Source organism: Astyanax mexicanus, chromosome 16 (genome assembly GCF_023375975.1).
Source record: "Astyanax mexicanus isolate ESR-SI-001 chromosome 16, AstMex3_surface, whole genome shotgun sequence".
In the NCBI taxonomy this organism is placed as follows: Eukaryota; Metazoa; Chordata; class Actinopteri; order Characiformes; family Acestrorhamphidae; genus Astyanax; species Astyanax mexicanus.
In genome coordinates, this window is record NC_064423.1 from 12,475,916 (window position 1) to 12,495,441 (window position 19,526).

At 37.5% G+C, this 19,526-nt stretch overlaps 1 protein-coding gene across 6 annotated transcripts in view; it reads right to left on the bottom strand.

Moving 5' to 3' along the window:
- Positions 1-63: 63 nt before the first annotated feature.
- Positions 64-19,526, bottom strand: part of myom2a (myomesin 2a) — a 34,429-nt gene continuing 14,966 nt past the window's right edge. For 2 of the 6 annotated variants that reach the window (XM_049465892.1, XM_049465887.1), the window contains 26 exons: positions 17,377-17,504; positions 16,238-16,421; positions 15,947-15,964; positions 15,362-15,536; positions 14,215-14,336; positions 13,348-13,365; positions 12,821-13,008; positions 11,551-11,677; positions 11,130-11,308; positions 10,928-11,042; positions 9,896-10,055; positions 8,719-8,825; positions 8,580-8,624; positions 8,353-8,489; positions 7,438-7,582; positions 7,286-7,345; positions 6,631-6,698; positions 6,412-6,525; positions 5,013-5,100; positions 4,876-4,914; positions 3,461-3,566; positions 3,037-3,200; positions 2,482-2,518; positions 2,356-2,378; positions 2,110-2,165; positions 64-1,008 (listed from right to left, as the gene is read on the bottom strand). In XM_049465892.1, coding sequence (XP_049321849.1) covers positions 502-1,008; positions 2,110-2,165; positions 2,356-2,378; positions 2,482-2,518; positions 3,037-3,200; positions 3,461-3,566; positions 4,876-4,914; positions 5,013-5,100; positions 6,412-6,525; positions 6,631-6,698; positions 7,286-7,345; positions 7,438-7,582; positions 8,353-8,489; positions 8,580-8,624; positions 8,719-8,825; positions 9,896-10,055; positions 10,928-11,042; positions 11,130-11,308; positions 11,551-11,677; positions 12,821-13,008; positions 13,348-13,365; positions 14,215-14,336; positions 15,362-15,536; positions 15,947-15,964; positions 16,238-16,421; positions 17,377-17,504 — 3,110 coding nt within the window. In that variant the 3' untranslated portion in view covers positions 64-501. The remainder of the gene's footprint in view (positions 1,009-2,109; positions 2,166-2,355; positions 2,379-2,481; positions 2,519-3,036; positions 3,201-3,460; positions 3,567-4,875; positions 4,915-5,012; positions 5,101-6,411; positions 6,526-6,630; positions 6,699-7,285; positions 7,346-7,437; positions 7,583-8,352; positions 8,490-8,579; positions 8,625-8,718; positions 8,826-9,895; positions 10,056-10,927; positions 11,043-11,129; positions 11,309-11,550; positions 11,678-12,820; positions 13,009-13,347; positions 13,366-14,214; positions 14,337-15,361; positions 15,537-15,946; positions 15,965-16,237; positions 16,422-17,376; positions 17,505-19,526) is intronic. The other 4 variants (XM_049465890.1, XM_049465889.1, XM_049465891.1 and 1 more) reach the window with 4 other exon arrangements.

Sequence of the window (19,526 nt, forward strand, 5' to 3'; positions counted from 1 at the left end):
TGCATTGTTATGTTGTTGAGAAAAATCTAAAATCTGTAAAAAGACACAAAAAGACAATCAAAATCCAGCCGAGAGAAGCTGAACAAGTTTTTATTTGGCAACACGAAGCAACATGAAAAGACAGGACAGGATAAGACGGCTAATGATGCCACTTGTAAAGATAATGTCTGTTTTAGTAAACAGCACCTGTTAGTTTCAACTTCATAACCTTTATATTTTTTAGCTTTTAGCGAGTAACATATAAGAACACAAACGAGCGAGATACGCTGGCCATTTGTCTTGTGGGTCAAGACCAGGTTTTTAGTTCTAAGCTCACCAAAGGATCTACTGTACTTAAAAACCCATTAAGCATGTATATAAATATACATGCAAAAACGCATAACTGCAAATGTCAGTGGGTTAATAAGTAAGAGATCATTTGTTTGATAAACTAATGTAAATATATATTTGCAGTATATATCAGTGAAACGTGAAACAACATGGGCAGCAAAAGCATTGTGTTTATTTCTTAGTTGGGGTTGGGGACCTCATGAATCTGGGTGGGGTGGGGGACTTGGCACTCCTGGGTGGGGTTGGGGATTTTGGAGCTGGGGTCGGAGCCTTTACGGATGGAGGTGGAGTAGGGGTTGGAGACTTAACAGAGGGGGGTGGAGTGGGAGTGGCGGGCTTCATGGATGGTGCAGGAGTTTGGGGTTTGGAGGGTGGTGCAGGTGACTTGGGTGCTGCGGCTGATCTAGACATCTGTCCCAGTTTGGGTTCGGGAATCTCCTCGCCCTGCTTGTAGACGCTGACGGTGATCTCTACAAACTCTCCGCCATATTTGTTCCGCACGTTGATGCTGTACTTGCCAGAGTCTTCCACAGTGACTGAATTGATGGTCAGGCTGGAAAACTTGCCACTCTCGAAGGTGATCTTGTTGTGTGCATCGGACACGACTTCCTGCTCGTTCTTGAACCAGGTGACTTCAGGCTGGGGGTCACCCCACACTGTACAGGTCAAACTGAGGGTCTGTAAAAATTACAGGTGTTAAGGTTAAAAACCTGATTAAAGGATGTGCCTTTTAAAATTACAGATAGAATGTCAACCAATAAGAATGCAGAAGTAAATTATAGAGTTCTGTTCAACTAGTCCAACCTGCAGCACATCACTCTAAAAGTATCCAGTGAGAGGACAGCGGCACTATCCAGTAAGACTGGGCAATAATTATGTTTTGCACTATAAGGTGCATTTAAAATCCTTTAATTTTCCCCAAAAATCGACAATGCAGCATTTAATCCAGTATGCCTTGTATAAATTGTATAAATTGTACCAGTCAGGTTGTAAGGAACAGTTAAGCCACTCTGCTGAAGTACAGCGTTATACAGGAGTTTCACTAGCACTAAGCAGCATTAGCCACAAGCCACAGTGCTAGCTCATCTTCCTTTCAGAGGTGAGTATATCAGACTGTAGCCTGTGTTTACTATGTTAAAACAAGCGATGTGGGACAAACCTGCGCTTTCGGGCAGCATTTACTAGCATTACTAACTGCAGCTAGCACTGCTGCTAACCACAGCTAGCGCTGCTGCTAACTGTGGCTAGCACTGCTGCTAACCGTGCTTTTGAAAATATTAAAAATCGAAGCTTACTGTAAATAAACAAAAGAGCTCAAAAGCACTCAAATAAACAGTTTTCAGGAGAGAAATCAGTGTAGATTAACAACAAAGTAAGACCCTTGTTCCTTACTATTTTTGCTTAAAATGTGCCTTATAATCTGGTGCACCTTATGTATGAAAACAGACCAGAAAATAGACATTCATTGATATGGTGCATTGTTTTAAATCTAAAATTCTACAATACGCATCTTCTCTGATCCTGTCGCAGAGCCGTCAACCAGCCAATCAGGGCAGAGCTTATAATTTTCATTCACAAGCCATCCGTGAAAGAAAAAAACAGTGTGTTCATTGATTAAGGCTAAATAACATGGTAAAAAACAGACGTTAAATAGCAATATTGTGTTTGATAATTTTTCACCCAAACCAAATAAAATATTTACCGTTTACACATCAAATACCATCTTTAATACTCTATAAATTCCTGCACATTAGAGCACATGTTATATTTCCTTATTACCTTATACTCCATAATGGTCACAACATCTGGCAGTCCACCCACGACTCTGCCGCGGTCTGAAGAGAACGAGGGGACAATGTGAGAAATGTTTACTCAGGAATATCAACAGATTAAAACGGCCATTAGTTCTATTTAAAATCTCAATATAAAAGAATAAAACAGTAATTAACATGTGTCCTAAAATACGTGCTGAACAGTAAGCATGTAAGTAAGTTTTATTTGTTCATCATTCTAAATAATACTCACTCTTCTCAGCGAAGGCAGCAGCCCTAAAAAGAGAAAAAACACTCATTAGTAAAAACATAACTAAACCAGTCCTGATTGGACAAATAAATAAACAGCATATCTGATCAGTATAATAGTTTAACTTACTTCAGTCTTTGGAATTCTGCATATGCGTCGTTGTAAGCTGAAAGACAGAAGAAAAAATGTATTTTTTATTTAGAATTTAGTTTTTCTTTTTAAAATGTATTTTCAGCGACATACACATGTCACACAACCCCAAATTAAGATGTTTGACTTCATATTTAAAACCTGGCATAATGCTGTGGCAATGATGGACTGAACTGAATGGACTGTATCATACTGTAAAAATGAAAGAATGGAAGTAAATAATAAGTCAATAGTTTTCAACCATTAATATTAAGTATTACTCATAAAAAAAAGAAAAAAACTTTCAAATAACACTTACTGAGGCTATTGTGTGGGCTTTACCTGCAAGTGACTGATTATTGTTTCTGGTTAATGGAGTATGCAGTATACATATGCAAGATGTATGAGATGGAAAGCCGGAGTTCCACTGGGTTCTTTTATAGGGCCTTTAAACTTTTGCCCATAATTTATTCTCTTATTACTGTACATATAAGAGTGAAGAACTAAAATGTGGGGTAATATACAGGGTCTAATGGATTAATAATGCAAACTTGCCTTGTCCAGACAGGTCGAAGGCGCGGGTGTGGGATGCCTTGCCATCATTAATCTCAATAGTGTAATGTCCCTTCTCCCGGTCAGTCGGCTCACAGATCTGCATCCAGGCCATCTCAGACGTTCCTCCAATCCTCATCTTCTCTGAAGAGGCAATCTTACTCTCTCTACACCCAAAACATAATTTTTACTTAATAAAATCCACACACTGGCACTGACCTAGATTCTGAAAGATTACACTGATCACTGTAAAGCTGTAGTTTATTATAGTAAAACAAAGGCAGGATGAAGAACTGCCACAGAATATTTAGAAATGTTCATGTTATACTCTGAATTGAATTGTTTAGCAATGTGAATTGCTAATATAATGTAATGTACAGTATATTAATAAACAATGAACAATACAAATAAATATAAAGAGTCGTACTTGTGGAACCAGCTGGTCTTCATCTCCTCTGTGTAATACTTCATGTAGCACTGCAGCCGGATGCCCTCTGGAGTGCATTGCAGCATCAGCTCAGATGCAGATGAGCCTGCAGAAACACAAAGTTTGTGGGTCAAAATAGTTCTGTGCATTTGCCTTTCATACTTCAGAGAAGCATAAATTATAAATTATATTTATTAAATTTAATAAAACATCACGAACATGTTTAAAATTAGTGTGTATATTTCATTAAATGTATTGATAATTAAAAAATGATATAAATTAAAAAAATAAAATTATATATACCGTATTTTACGGACTATAAGGCGCACTGTATTATAAGGCAGATTATAAGCAACTATAGTAAGGAACAAGGTGTCGGAATGTTTCGCTTCTAATTCAGCAGGTCCTGCCGCTGGAGGCAACTAAGGGCGTTTTCACACCTGTAGTTCGTTTCTCTGGTCCGAATCAGTTGATGAGTTTGTTTACTTGGAGTGTTTTTTCCCTCTGTTTGGTTTGATTGTAACAGAAGTCAAGGATCCAGAATGTTGTGATACCAATATTACACACCAAATATCTCCATATATTCAGAACTGAAGTAAAATAAATTATACAATACAGATATAATCACTAGTCCCATTTATATAAATATATAAATGGGAAATGAAAACAGTGTGAATTTTCCTTTTGCTAAAACTAGTAAAAAAGTAGTACCCTGATGTGATAGTTAGGGGTAGATGATATAGCACGATATTTCAGGGTATAATGTTGTCCACGATATTCCAAAAAGTTGGCGATATTATCGCGACCGATACGATATGCCACACCCCTACTTCACAGTTCGTTTGGGAGCGGACCGAAACCACATCCTCTAGTTGGTCTTGGTCCGGTTCTTTTGATCTGCACCCGAGTGGGATAACTGTTTTCACACCTGCTCAATCGAACCGCACTAAAGTTACAAATGGACCAGAGTTCGTTTTAACTGGACCAAATAGTGCTGGTGTGAAAACGCAGTCAGTAAACAAAACTGTAATTAGTTAAAAAAAGCTAGTCGCGGGTAGCAGCACTAGTAAACCCCACCTGACAGCACTAAATCGAGGAAGCTTGAGTGTTCCAGCATGCCAGGGCACTATCAACTAGCGGTTCGTCCCACGTAGCTTGTTTTAGCATGATAAACACACAGACCACAGTCCAAAATACTCACTTCTCACATTGGCAAACTACTTTATAATTGGAGTGGATTTACGGCTCCTTACAACCTGACTGGTAGAATTCATATATAAGGTGCACTTAATTATTAGGCACACTGCCAATTTTGAAGAAAATTAAAGGATTTTAGGTGCGCCTTATAGTGCGAAAACATTGTGAACACTCTGGGCAAACATAACTGTTATTATATCAGACAAAAAAAAACATACCAGCAATATGTGCGATGGCGTTGATAATATCCTCAAACACTGCCAAACAAGAAAAGAAACAATAAATTATTGATTCTTTTTTTCATTATTGTTTTTACTGCAACAAATACTGAGTCTTTTCACTATAAATACTTTACCTTGGCCAGAAATGTCGTAAACAGATGTATCTTTTCCACGATCGTCACTCAGCACAGCTTTGTAGATTCCCTGATCTTTTCTGGAGAACTGTGAAACAGATTAAACACATCAGTCAGATCAATGATCATAATTCTGGAATAAAAGTAGTCTGTAATTTTTTTTAATAATTTTATTTTTTATTTTCTCCCCAATTTACACGGGCAATTACACAACCCAGTCATTAGGACTAACACATGCTTCCTCCGATACATGTGAAGCCAGCCACCGCTTCTTTTCAAGCCTCTGCTGATGCAGCATTGCCAAGCAGCCAGCGCGCTTGGAGGAAAGCACAGTGGCTCAGCTCCGGTACATCAGCTTACAGACGCCCTGTGCTGCGGACATTACCCTAGGAGTGATGTGGGGAGAGAGCGCCATCTACCCACCCGGAGGGAGCAGGGCCAATTTTGCTGTCACTGAGCAGCTTGATGACAAAGTGGTCCGTATTTTAATACTGTCATTTTAGATGGCTGGGCAGAGACACTACAGACCATAACAATGCAAAAAAAAAAAAAAAAAATTTGAATTTAGCAAATTTATGTTTGTTATTATTAATACTATTAATAAATACTATAGTAAAAGCGGAAAAAAACAAGTTAAAAATCAGTTGCGAAAAAAACTAAATATTGGCTTTATACATCAGCCATCGCCCCCTTGTGCTGTCTAAATACTGGCATCAGCCGTTAAAAAAAAAAAGAATGTCAGTCACTAGTGTCACTAGTCCAGACGACTTATGGCGCTGCCACTATAAACTAAGAATTGCTGGTTTGAAACCCAGGTCATGCTGCTTGCCATCAGCAGCCAGAGTCTGAGAGAGCACAACTGGCCATGGTCTCTCCGGGTGGGTAGATGGCGCTCTATCCCAACATGACTCCCAAGGTGATGCTGGTCAGCACAGGTGTCTGTTACATGATGTATTGGAGCAGAGTAGTTTCTTTCGAGTTTTCTGGCTATCCAGTAATGCTACATCAGCCGCAGTTCAAAAAGAGGCTTAAAATTTCACATGTGTCGGAGGAGGCATGTGCTAGTCTTCACACTTCATTGCTAGTGATAAGGGGAGCTTAATAGGTAATTGGCCTTCCGAATTGGGAAGAAAATGGGATACATTTATTCAAAATAAAATTATTAAATAGATCAGTTTACCGAAATAAAGAGGTAGAAAAAAACAATATTAGTTGTAGTGTCTGGCCCTGGGTTTATTTCCTTTTGTGAAAGTTGGCAACCCTAGCACCAAGGGCTAGTTACAGATGCTGACTTTGATATCACAGCAACCCATGCAGAGATATGCTTGTAATGACTGGACACACAAATCTAATCTGATCATTCCGAAATTGTCTCAACATATAGCCTAAGTCCCCTTACCAGTGGGATTGGAAGAGCACAGGATCCAGACATCGGGTTTGGAGCAACATCAAGAACGATTTCTTCATCATCTTTAAACCAAGAGAATGTGGTCTCCTTCTTTACATTGGCCAGCTACAAAAAACACATAAACAAACATGAACAAACCAAGATATTTGGAGTATATGTGTGTTTATATAGGAGGAAAACAATTCTGTTTAAAAAAAAAATCTTGTGTACCTTGCAAACAAGCATAACAGTGCAGTCGTCATCCACATGGAAGGTCAAGTACTCTGAGAAATGAGGGCCTAGAGTGAAACAGATCAAAACATAAACACACACACACATAATCAGATAATCACATCAGAAATAAATGATGTTCAGCTAAACCAGGTCATTATAAACGTCTGACAGTATGAAAGTCTATTATGTTAACCCTTTGTGCTCTGTAACCTTTTTACACCCTAAAGAGCACTCCTCAGTAACTAAAGTAATGTTACAAAAAATAAAAAGTAAAAACTGGCTGATGTGACTATGGATATAGTAGTGTTATATAACAGTCTATAACTTTATCTATTGTTACATGGCAATATGTCACTGCTATTAAGAAAAACATTGTTTATCTTGGCAGCTTAATAGGAGAAGAAAAAAACATTTTTAAAGATTTTTTCAAAACAATTTAATCATTTTATAGTATTTCTATTGGTCTATTGTTTCTCTAAAATGGCAGCTTAATATGAGAAGAAAAAAAATCTTTCTAAAGATTTTTTTTTAAAAACAATTAAATCATTTTAAAGTATTTCTATTGGTCCATTATTTATGAAATGAAATGATGCTAAAAGGCAAAACTGTTTTTAGCATGTTTCTGGGTGGGTGTAAATGAGTCTTTTATAACCTTGCTTCCTGATATGCTCTTTTCTCTGGAACTCAGCCTCCTTCAGTGCAGCCTTGAAGACTAAAATCAAACAAATAAGAACAGCCGTCACTCAGAGGTGCATCACGACCGCTCAGATAATGCTTATCACCAACAGTGATGAAGGCTCTCACCGTCGCCCACCAGCACCAGTGAGCTCTGATTCTTGGCTTTTCCGTCATGGATCTGGAGGGTGTAGGTGCCCTCGTTGGCCTTGGTGAAATGCTCAATGGTCATCTGAATGACTCCGGAGGAAACATCATGGCTAATCTTGTGACCCTAAACATGAAAACACACACACACATACAGCACCTGCTATAAAACTATAAAAATAAAAAACCTGAATAATACACTGAATAAAATGCTGAATAAAATGTTGAGTAAAGAACTGAATAATCATTATGAGAGCTGATTAAGCGTGAATAATACCCTAAAAAAAGTTCAATAAAACACTAAATAATAGGCTGTAATTCCCTAAAAAATGCTGATTAAAATGTTGAGTAAAACACTGAACAAATGCTGAATTAAATGGTGAATAAATGCTGCAATAAAAACGCTGAATAAAATGCTAAATGATTAAGCACTGAAGAATACCTTAAATAAATGCTTAAATAGGCTGTAAAAACACTAAGTAATTCCCAAATACATGCTAATAAAATGTTGAATAAAAAACCTGAATAATACCCTTAATAAATGCTGAATAACATTTTAAATAAAACACTGAAAATGCTGATTTAAATGGTGAATAAATGCTGAAAAAAACACTAAATTAAATGCTGATTAAGTGCTGAATAATACCCTAGATAAATGCTAATAAAATGTTGAATAATACCCTGAATAAAATGGTAAATAAATGCTGAAAAAACATTGAATAAAATCTTGAATAAAACACTTAATAAAATGCTAAATAAAAAGCTGTATAAAACACTAAATAAAATGCTGAATTAAATGCCAGAGAAGGAACTCTTAATAAAACACTAAGGAATTCTCAAATAGCACATGGCCAAGCTCAGCTTGAGACAAGACGGGATTGTGGAACTGGGCCGCACCTCTCCACTGGTGACCTCTTTATCATTGACGATGAACCTGTAGGACACAGCGGAGGACATTTTCTGGGCCTGCAGCCAGAACCGCACATGGCCCTTCTCCAGAACCTCATAGCTCAGCTCCGTCTTCAGTGGAACGACTGAAACCCAACAGAACAAATCATTAATACTGAATTATGTCTATGCACTCGGCTGAAATTGAAATGCTGTAAAACAGAACCGGGGCTCACTTGGGTGCCTGATGTTGTAGCTGAGTTCCAGCATTTTGTTGAGTTCTGGGGAGAGAAAAGAATGGGTTCATCAGGCAGTGAGGAAAAAAACACTAAATGAAGATTAAAGTGGATAAACCAAGAGTGCTGTGCCACCTACCCTCCTCACTGATGGTGTGACTGGCAGAGACCCCGTTGGCGTCACTCACAGCCACAGAGTAGATTCCCAGGTCTTCCTTCTCGGGGTTCACAAAGGTCAGCTTAGAACTGCAGGACACATTATTGCAGTGTGAAAATCAGATTTTAGATTAAGAATTTTAAGCAGTTTCAGCTTTACAGAGGCAGTTATTGCTAATGATGGATCATTTAGATGTTAATTTATTTTCTTTTCATTTCTTTTTATTGTGTGTATATGACCCAAGACGCAGTGTTAACATGTTGACATGCTTTTCGTTACTGTGTTATCAACCATGCAATTCTATTAATATTAATTAACCGTGGACCTGTGTATCCTTTCATTTAACAAGGTATTTATAGCTTTAACCCTTTCAGACCTAATTTATGTTCCAGTTATGGAAAAAATATATGAATGCTGTTTTCTGTCTGTAATGCACACTAAATAAGACACTACTATTCTAATATATCTAGTAAACCTATAGATATAAATCCAATTAACAAAAAAATATTCCTAAACATGATAAAAATTGCTCTTAATCACAAATAATTAGTCAAAATTAGCTTGTATTATTTTTTCTTATTTGTTCTGTAGTGCTGACATGCCCTAATGTCTGAGTTGTTAATTTTTTTGTCAAGTGCAGTGGGCGGGGCTAAGCTACTGTTTCATTGGCTGGTTTATAATCTATTCTAATACACAACAGGTTTCAATTAGTGTTCTGTGCAACAAAACATTTAAAAAAGAAACTAAATGATGTCCGTTGTAATTAACTTAAAGGGTTAATATTTACAGCAAAGCAGTTAAAGCAGCAGTATGCAGAAATTGGTGTTTTTGGTGTGTTGTGCAGTGTAGCTCTATTTTATGCCACAAATACAAATCATGCTGTAGACATGCTTTTCTGGACAGGCTGAGAGATCCAGAAGCAGCACCTGAGCTGGGCAGACATTTCGACTAAGAAAGGATAGTATTATTACAGGATTTTTCATTTTTACCAGCAGTAGCAGCCTACTGACCCTGAGTGGTAATCACAGACTACCATCAACATTATCTTTAAGCTGTTGATTTTAGGTGAAATTTTTGGCTACATAATGCTGTTTTAAGACAGTTAGTTATTAGTTAATAGTTAATAACGCATTCAAGAATCCCAGTTAACGGCAGATACCGTCGTCCTGCAACGGAGGCCGTCACTCTGTTTGATTCAGCAATTTCTTTGTAGGATTTTGACCAAGTGAACTTTGAGTGTTCAGAAATCTCAGAAGCTTCAAAGGACAAGAAAACATCTCCAGTCTCTTCATCCACACCATACTCAATCTCCTTCGTACCTTTACACGAGATTACAGAATACGAATTAAACAGTTGGATTTAGACAATTTGTTAAGACAATATGAACTGGTGTTTTAAACTTCTCATTCCATCATTTTTAAATTCATTTTAAAATGTTTAGTTGTGGTCTCTAGTATCAATGAATGCCATGTGACAATTTTTTTTTGTGAAAAAGGTGCTCAGGTGTTTCTATTTAACCTTGCTTTAGATCACTAAATTAGTGGTCTCTGAAGAAAGACAAGTTTTGGGCTCTTGCTCACGAATATTCATATATGCAAATATATTGCCTCTGATTGGCTAACAGCACTGCAGCAAGGAACGCATACCTGCCTACCCCCACAGTAAATTTTACAGCTTTTAAAACGTAAATAACAAAATACAGCCTTAGTTATAAAGATAAAGTTAACCCCTAAACTTTACTTAATGTCAGACTCGAGCAGCCCCGCAGCTGAGAAACGTTATGGACGTCACGAGCTGAGCCCAGACTGCCTGCCCCCGGCTCTCCCTCCGCCGTCAAATTGTGCTACCTTGTCCCATAGTGTATATTTTAGGTCTCTGTAATACGTGGAATCATCCAGAGATCTGATTTAAACCTATAGTTAGTTACACAAGATAGCTAACGCTAACTAGCTCTGTAAAAAAAAAAGCTGGTGGGCGAGGTCATGAAGTCACTGGTTGAAGTAAAGGTCTCTCTGATCAACTTGTAGTTCTGAGGATGTTCTTTGCTACTGCAGACAAGAGAGGCTGAGAAACAGTTTCATTTGCAGTATGCATACACAACACAGATCACAAAGAACAAGAAAAAATAGATTTTAGCGGAATGAGACCTTTAATATAGACTAGTGTTACAGCAGTATATCTGCATATTTACCCGCCAGAGCCTTTACACACACAGCGTCTGACACCTCAGAGGCCTTTCCTTTTCCTGCAGCGTTCACTGCCCTCACTTTAAACACATACAGAGCTCCAGTCTCCAGACCAGTTACCTACAGGACAACACGCCAAAAAAACTTGTGATGCAATATTCAGAATAATTATATGTATTATTAATTACAGTCATATGAGTTTCTTACCTTCAGATAACGATGGCTCTCAGGTTCAGCGTTCACTGTAACAAAATCAGACGATCCTTTCTTGGCCATTTCCACAAAGTACCCAGTGACAGGGCTGGCACCGTTATACATTGGAGCCCTCCACTGCAGCAGCAGAGAGCTATCCCTCACCTCCCAGAAACTGATGTCATATGCAGGACCTGAGCACATAAAAAAATATATAAATGTAACTGCATATACTGTATGTTTTTTTTTTCTATTTTTGTATTTTGTTCTATTTTTTGTATGGAATTTGAAAGTACTCCCATATGATATGTGGAGCTGAAATTATGGATAATGGGTGTAGAAATATGAGGATGATCATAATATTATGCTTTATTGATATGGATTGATTTATTGCTTATATACATATATACACTGCTGCAAGACCATAGGTACGTACCAGGTTCTGGTGTGGTCCATGCCTCACAGGCAAAAGCCTTGCTGGGTTCAGATGCCAGACCAACACCAGCCAGATTGCCAGCCTGGACCTTAAACTCGTAGAACAGTCCAGCAGTCAGGTTCTCCACCTGCGTTGAAAAAAGCAAAGGAACAGTCCATTAAACAAAATATGATATTTCAGGCAATGTCAATGTCTCAGTAATGTCACTGCAATGTTACAGTGTTGTCACAGTAATGTCTTAGTAATGCTACAGTAATGTCACTGTAATGCTACAGTAATGTCACTGTAATGATACAGTAATGTGTCACAGTAGTGCCACAGTATGTCACAATGTCATAGTAATGCCACAGTAATGGCACAGTCACAGTAATGCCACAGTAATGTTATAGTAACACCACTGTAATGTCACTTTAATGTTTCAGTAATGCCTCAGTAATGTAACAGTAACGCCACAGTAATGTTACAGTAACGCAACTGTAATATCACCGTCATGTTCCAGTAATGTAACCGTAAAGTCGCAGTAATGTTACAGTAACGCCACTGTAATACCACCGTAATGTTCCAATAATGTAACGGTAACGCCACAGTAATGTTACAGTAACACCACTGTAATGTCACCATCATGTTCCAGTAGTATAACGGTAACGCCACAGTAATGTTACAGTAACACAACTGTAATATCACTGTAATGTTCCAGTAATGTCACAGTAAAGTAACGGTAATGCCACAGTAATGTAACAATGTCACAGTAATGTCACACTAATGCCATAGTATTGTTACAATAATATCAGTAATGTCACACTAATATTACAGTAACCCCTCTGTAGGATCACAGTAATGTCTTATTAACATCACAGTAATGTTGTAGTAAAACCACAGTAATGTTGCAGTAATGCCACAGTAATGTTACAGTAACCCCGCGGTAAGATCACAGTAATGTTATATTAACATATAAGTAAAGTGTCACAGAAATACAACAGTGTCACAGTAATGTCACAGTAGTGTCACAGTAATGTCAGAGTAATGCCACAGTAATGCAACGGTGTCACAGTAAAGTTACAATGATGCCACAGTAACATCACAGTAATGCAACAGTGTCACAGTAATGCAACAGCCATGTTGCAGTAATGTCACAGTAGACACAGTAATGTCATAATAATGACATAGTAATGTCACAGTAATGTTTCAATTATGTCACAGTAATGTTTCAGTTATGTCAGTAATATCACAGTAATGTTTCAGTAATATCACAGTAATATCAGAGTAATACCTTATGCACTCTGATGGTCGCTGGACTCTGGCTGGCCTCCTTCCAGTTCAGATGACCAGCCTCACGTTTGTCCAGATAGTAAGCGGTGATCTTGGTGCCACCAGTGTTTTTTGGACGTTTCCAGGCCAGGGTCATAGAAGATCCATCACAGCTAAGCAGAGATATTCCATATGGAGCAGAAGGAGCAGCTGAAGAACACAGATATAGATTTACCAGCCAGAACAATAGGAACACTACATGTTTTGGATGTGGAGTGTGTTAAGAGTGCAGTATTGGCTCATAGCGTGGGTCAAAACAAAGCCTAAAATAATAGAGTTCTAATTCAGATTCTTATTATGATTATGACACAGTCGCTTATTATTGTTGAGACACAGTTAGTACAGTTTGGTGACACACCTTTATCCTTCATAGTGAATGATTTTAATATTTCGTGTGTGGGTGGTAATTGGGGTTACTGAGGTGGTCAATACATTACAGTACACACAGGAAAGTGTGTTTAGTGATGCCCCTGACTGAAATATACATACCATAATCCACCCCACCATCTGTATGAATAACACAAGGATGAATGTTTATTTAATTAATTAATTAAATAGTGCTCTATCTATGGAGAGCAGCAATTAGCCATATACTGAGGACACTATCAATCTCATATATCAAGTGTTAGTCTAGAACTGAGATTTAATCAATCAGATTCAGACAGTAAAAAAAGCTATAAGTCTACTACTAAGCTCAGTGTATTGTTATCAGCAATAATCTGCTACTAGAACTTGGTGGCCTTGTTACCAAGGTGTTTAGCCTGGGCTTGTACCTTTGTCCTTAAAACACTATAAGTCCTGGAAAAAACTGAGATTCCTAAAATGATTTAATGATGTTATCCACTGTAAAGGGAGAAATATGCAAATCTTTTCCAATCTGTCTTTAAGGAACATAGTTTTTAAACATTTCAATGATTTGCGCATGCAATTGTTACAAACTAGAAATCCTTAGTCCATCATTGCTGCTCAAAAAACCTGTGGATATTGCTTGTGTACCATATCATGATTACAATAACCTATTGACATCATCTGTTTGAAATCACACTTTTTATCTCATTAGTAGCCCTAAATTTTCCCTGTTCCAACATTTTTAAATGTATTGCAGATAAAAACTAAAATATATATTGCATATGTACTGCCTGCAATCATATTAAAGTCCAAATAAATGTAAGAAACACTGTAATTTTTTAATTTTCATTTTTAGTACTGTTCCAACTTTTTCTGACCTGAAACTGTAGGCTATTATACCTCACTGAAACAATGATTCCACTTAGATTACAATCGCAACAGACAGTTATCTGCAGGCATTTGGGAATTCTGGCCATTGGAATTCAAGTGGATTGAACTCTCACTTACTGAGTGCAGCGTCGATGAAGAGAGGAGCAGACTCCTGAGACTCATCACTCAGACCGTAAGCGTTCACTGCCTGGGCACGGAAGGTATAGGTTTCTCCAGGAATCAGGCCGTGGACCACAAACCTGTCCAGACAAAGGCGGGGTTAGGGATGCACAGTGTCCGATACGAAGTACTGATATTGATACAACCTCTGATTATTACAGTGACGTGAAAAGGCCCCCAGGATTACTTTTTGTCATACTGATATTTTCCTATTGTCAAAAAAACTTTAAAACAATGCTAATTAAAAGGGATCAAGTATTTCTTCAAGGTGTAAAATGGAAACCAGTACAGCGCACCTGAAGTCTTACAATCCTTACAGTGTCTCGCTTTGCTTACTGTAATGTCTTCAGCACGTAAAAGATAAATCCATTACATCAGCTAATGTAGCAAATACGATACAATAACCTTCATAGTCAAATAATATATTATACAGCAAAATCCACAGTTTTAATCCTGCAAAAACAAATACAATGCTATTGGCTGCTATCTTTCATAAACTTTTTCATCATTAAATTTTAATTTATACTCTACAGGATCTCTACAACAGGAATAATTTGTTTTTATTTAATTCTAAATAAATAGAAAATAACAATGTAACTTAAAATCCCTGTCTCATCCACATATTTTGACACTGGGACTACAATATTAAATGTTAAGCAGAGATGTAGGAATGCATTTATATAGCTTAGCTAATGCCTTTAAAAAGCTTGGTTATTATTCATTTTTAAAGTAGCCTAATAAAATGATAATAAAAAGAAAATAAGTCTTACCTTAAAATATTTTAGTACACCTGTTTACTATAAAACTACTCATCTGATTAACTAGCTCCTCACTAGGTCTACTGCAGCGTATGAAGCTTTTAGTTTCTTGTTCACATTTACCTTCTGCCTTAAAACACATTCCCATTCCACCTTAACACTTTTCCTGCATTAAAACTATTTTCTCTAAAAACCTCTTTTTTATGAGGTTGTTTTCACATTTAATGGAAAAACTAACTCAGTAAGTAATCCTTTAAGCACTTTCTGTTATCTCTTTGAGAAGGAGTTCATGATAAAAATGATAAAACTCAAGATGATAAATGTTTTATCTAAAAAGAGGTGTGTACCTGGTGAGCTTGTAGGGTCTGTGATTACAGGGCATCCAGGTTTTGGATCCGACCACACAGCAGTCCACATAGTAGCCCATGAGGTTGTTGAGGTGTTTGGGAGGATCCCACTGCACAAAAGCAGATGTTTTGGTGTTTCTTGAAGCGATCACCTGACCTGGAGCCGAGGGAACCCCTGCACAAAAAAACAACATTATTTAGGATGTCCGAATTCACACACAGAGCATCAGACCAGTACAAACTTCTGATTCTTGGTCATTCTGCTTGGCCTAACTTACCTTTCATCAATAAATTATTAGTTAATGACAAGATAAGACTATGACAGGTTTAAATGTAAAGCTATGTTGTGCACTGAAACAACATGTTCGGGGGTGAAGGTAGGTGCCTTTAGAAGCTGTGGGAGAAATCAGTGACGGGATTACATAACAAAACAAAACAACAGGTGAGTTTAGATGGAGGTGATGCTGCTATTCTTTTAATGTTCAACTATAACAGAACCGTCTAAATGAGTGCTCTTAGAACTGAAGAGGGATGTGGAAAACTGGTGGTGACGTTACTGTAATCAATCCAAACACCCATACATACCAATGTTCGGGATGGAAGCTGAAAAACATGGTATGGAAGAGTTCATCAAAGAAGCTGCTGAAGTTTTAGAAATAGAAGATGTCAAATTCTAAATAGAATATATCTATTCTTTTACAAATACTGTTTGTGAAAACAGGCAACTTAGAGTCAGTATCTCAGTAATGGCTGGGATTTCTATAGGCCTATTAACCTTATGAGGAAACACCAAAGATTTTTTGCCCACTGATGCAGATTTATTATTTACAGAATGTCAGCTTTATGGGGTGGTTTTGATAAAGTAAGGCTGCTTACCATGAGGATCCACTTTCTGGATGAGTTCTGAGGGTTCTGATGGCTCACTGGGGCCGTACTTGTTGACTGCGGTAACACGGAAACGGTACTGTGTCTTGTCCTCCAGGTCGTAAATGGGGTAACGGGGTGAGCGGATCTGCACGCCTGTGTTCACTCTCTGCCAAAAGTTACTGTCGCCCACCGACTGACAGCCAGGGACCGACACATAGCATTATTTTACCATCTAAACCACTTTAAACACACTACTACGGATTGGGGTTAAGATATTAGATTGGTTAATATTAATTACTGATAATATTTAACTCTGTAATTATTATTATTATTATTATTATTTTATAGTACATTCTGACAGTATTCCTATTTAAGGGGACATATTATACTCTATTAAACATGTCCAAATTGATTTATGGATTATTATATAAAACATGTTCATGAAGTTCTCTGCACAAAATCACCCTTACATTAAGAGATCCAGCTAGGGCTCTGTCCCTTTCATGCAAATAAGCTGCACCCTATGATTGTTTACCACGTTTCAGCTTGTGCCTAATTGCAAAACACGAACAAGTGTTTAGTTCATGCTTACCCGTGATAGAAGCACAAACTCATTATCTGAAAGTACTTACTTATCTACCTCATCTGCTGACTTGCCACAGCAGAACAGTAGGTACAGATTCCTCCTTCAGACGAAGTCTGCCAGCTAATTCTGCAGTGTATTTCAAAGGATCTCAACCAAAATTACATAAATAGCGGCCCTTATTGTGACGTCACAAAAAGGGAGCATTTAAACGGCTCATACAAGCACATGATTCCTGACACCAAACTCACAGAATTCACAGAAAACCTGGAGTGTTTATAGGGTCAGTCAAGCACACAAAAAGTGAATTTTGCATAATATGTCCCCTTTAAATTTGCTACAGGGCATTACAATCATTTTATTATTAAAAACAAAGGATTTGTTAAAAAGGTTAATTAAAGTCTACCGGTGTGATTATGTTATGTTTTTTTGAGGGAAGACACAGGTTAGTATATAATAATGCTTATAGTTATAGCTATAGTTAAAGTAACTACATCACACACTGCATTCTTCTACTGTTACTTCGACTGCACAGCTTAATATTCAAACGCATAATCCCACACACCTTCTCGATGAGGTACGTTAGAGGTGCCCGTCCGCGGAGGCTGGGTGGTTTCCAGCTTAGAACGACGTACGTGTGATTAATTTCTGTCGCATGCACTTCAGTCGGAGGATCCGCCAGTGTAACATACACTACATCAGAACACATCAGGGACTTACTTTAAATAAAACAAACTTGATATTCATTTAACATATTGATTATAATCTTATATTATGACATCTGATCAGACAAGGTGAACATCTGCTAATGAATTAATATCACTAAACTACTACTACAAATTTCAATTTTTTGGGAAAAACACAGCTGCAGGTTAAAGTTCATATAAGTTCACAGTGAAGATGAATTTCAGAATCATTTTGCTGTTTTTTACGAACAGCATTCATTGGACTGCCCAGCACACAGAACACTGGAAAAGTCCAATCAGCTGCAGATTCCAAGATCACCAACTCAGAAAGCTGTACATAAAAAACTGTTACTAGGAGGCGGAGACACTTTTCTGGCCCCTCAGCTAAGAGGAACCTGATGGTCTGTTTCTGGGTCTGAACTTCAAGAACAACCCAAGAACCATCAGGGACAGGACTTCCATGAACTGGAAGCTGCTGGACCACCTGTGTCAAATAGTTTTACATAACAATGGACTGGGGGGCTGCTGTCCAAGAAAAAAGCTCCACCTCTAAAATCCAAGACCATCAAGCTGGCCTAATTAAAAGCCTGGAGGCACGTTTTATGGTCAGATGACAAAAATAGTTAATTGTAAATAGACAAATACGTAAAATAGCTCATCAGCTGTTAAACATGGTGGTGGGAGCATCATGCCCTTGAATTGGTACTCTTCACAAAGTGGATGAAGTAATAAAGAAGGAAGACCTCAGAAATCTTCATCAGAACATAAACTGACCCCAGATACACTTCAGGGATGACTATAGAAAACATAAAGCAGGTTTCTCAAAGTCATCATGAAATGTATCACTAAAAGCGCAGTATTGCCATGACAATCATGTCCACCATAAATTTATATAAACTTCTTACTACAGCTGTAAATAAGTAGTAAATAACCAAAGCAAGAGGTTAACCTTACTGATACATCACTAATCTAATACTAAAATCTAACACTAATATTTACAAGCATGAATTAAAGTAAAACTGAAGCTACAAATATTCACCTTGTCACAGTCTTACATTTAAATACGGGCAATGCCGTAACTGCACCGCAACACAATATTAAGAAAGTGGATTAATGATGAGGATTAATTTTTAGAAACTGTAAACTTGCATTAAAGGGATTTGGTAGTCTGCACCGTGGGAACATTACTGTTAGTTAGGAAATCTTAAGATTAGCTTTAAAACAAGAGTAAAGAGAGATAACCTCAGACCAGCCATGACTACTACTTATAGTCTTAGAGTCTTAGCTTATATTTCTTATCTTTCCTTCAAATGCTTCTTTGATACATGAGGTGAAATCATAGAAATAAATAACCATTATAATATGTTTTGAAAAAGATCCCTGGATTCAGTAAAATTGTGTATTTTTAAACTTAAAACATATTTATGATTTTAAACAGATTTCAATCTGTTATAGTAATTCTAGCACGCATTTCCACATGTTTATGAAGAGCAGAAAGTGGAACAAAATCCACTTGGCATTATGCCACATTTATGTTTGTAGTAATGAAAATGCAGCTTGAATAAAATAAATAAAATACAGCAGAACAGCTCAGCATACCTTACCACTTTGCTGATTCTGAATATCACAAATGTATCCTTCAATATTAGTTTGAAATAATGACTGTAGAAAATCATGGACACTGTGGTTCTATTCCTTTTTTTAAATTACTGCATTTTTTGCGCTATAAAGTTTTTGTGTATGAATTTTATCAGTAAAGCCACTTCGCTGAAGCACAGCATTTAAACAGGAGTTTTAGTTTAGTTCTTCAGCACTGAGCCTCGAGACTGGTGCAGTATTAGCATTAGCCGCTAACCGCGCTAAGTGCTAGCTCTTTCGCCGTTTAGAGGGGAGTATTATCGGCCTGTAGCCTGCTGCTAACCTTGGCTAGCACTGCTGGTGCAAAATTAGCATTACCCGCTAACCTCGCTAAGCGCTAGCCCAGATATACTCAGAGGTGAGTATATTGGTCTGTAATCTGTGTGTTTAT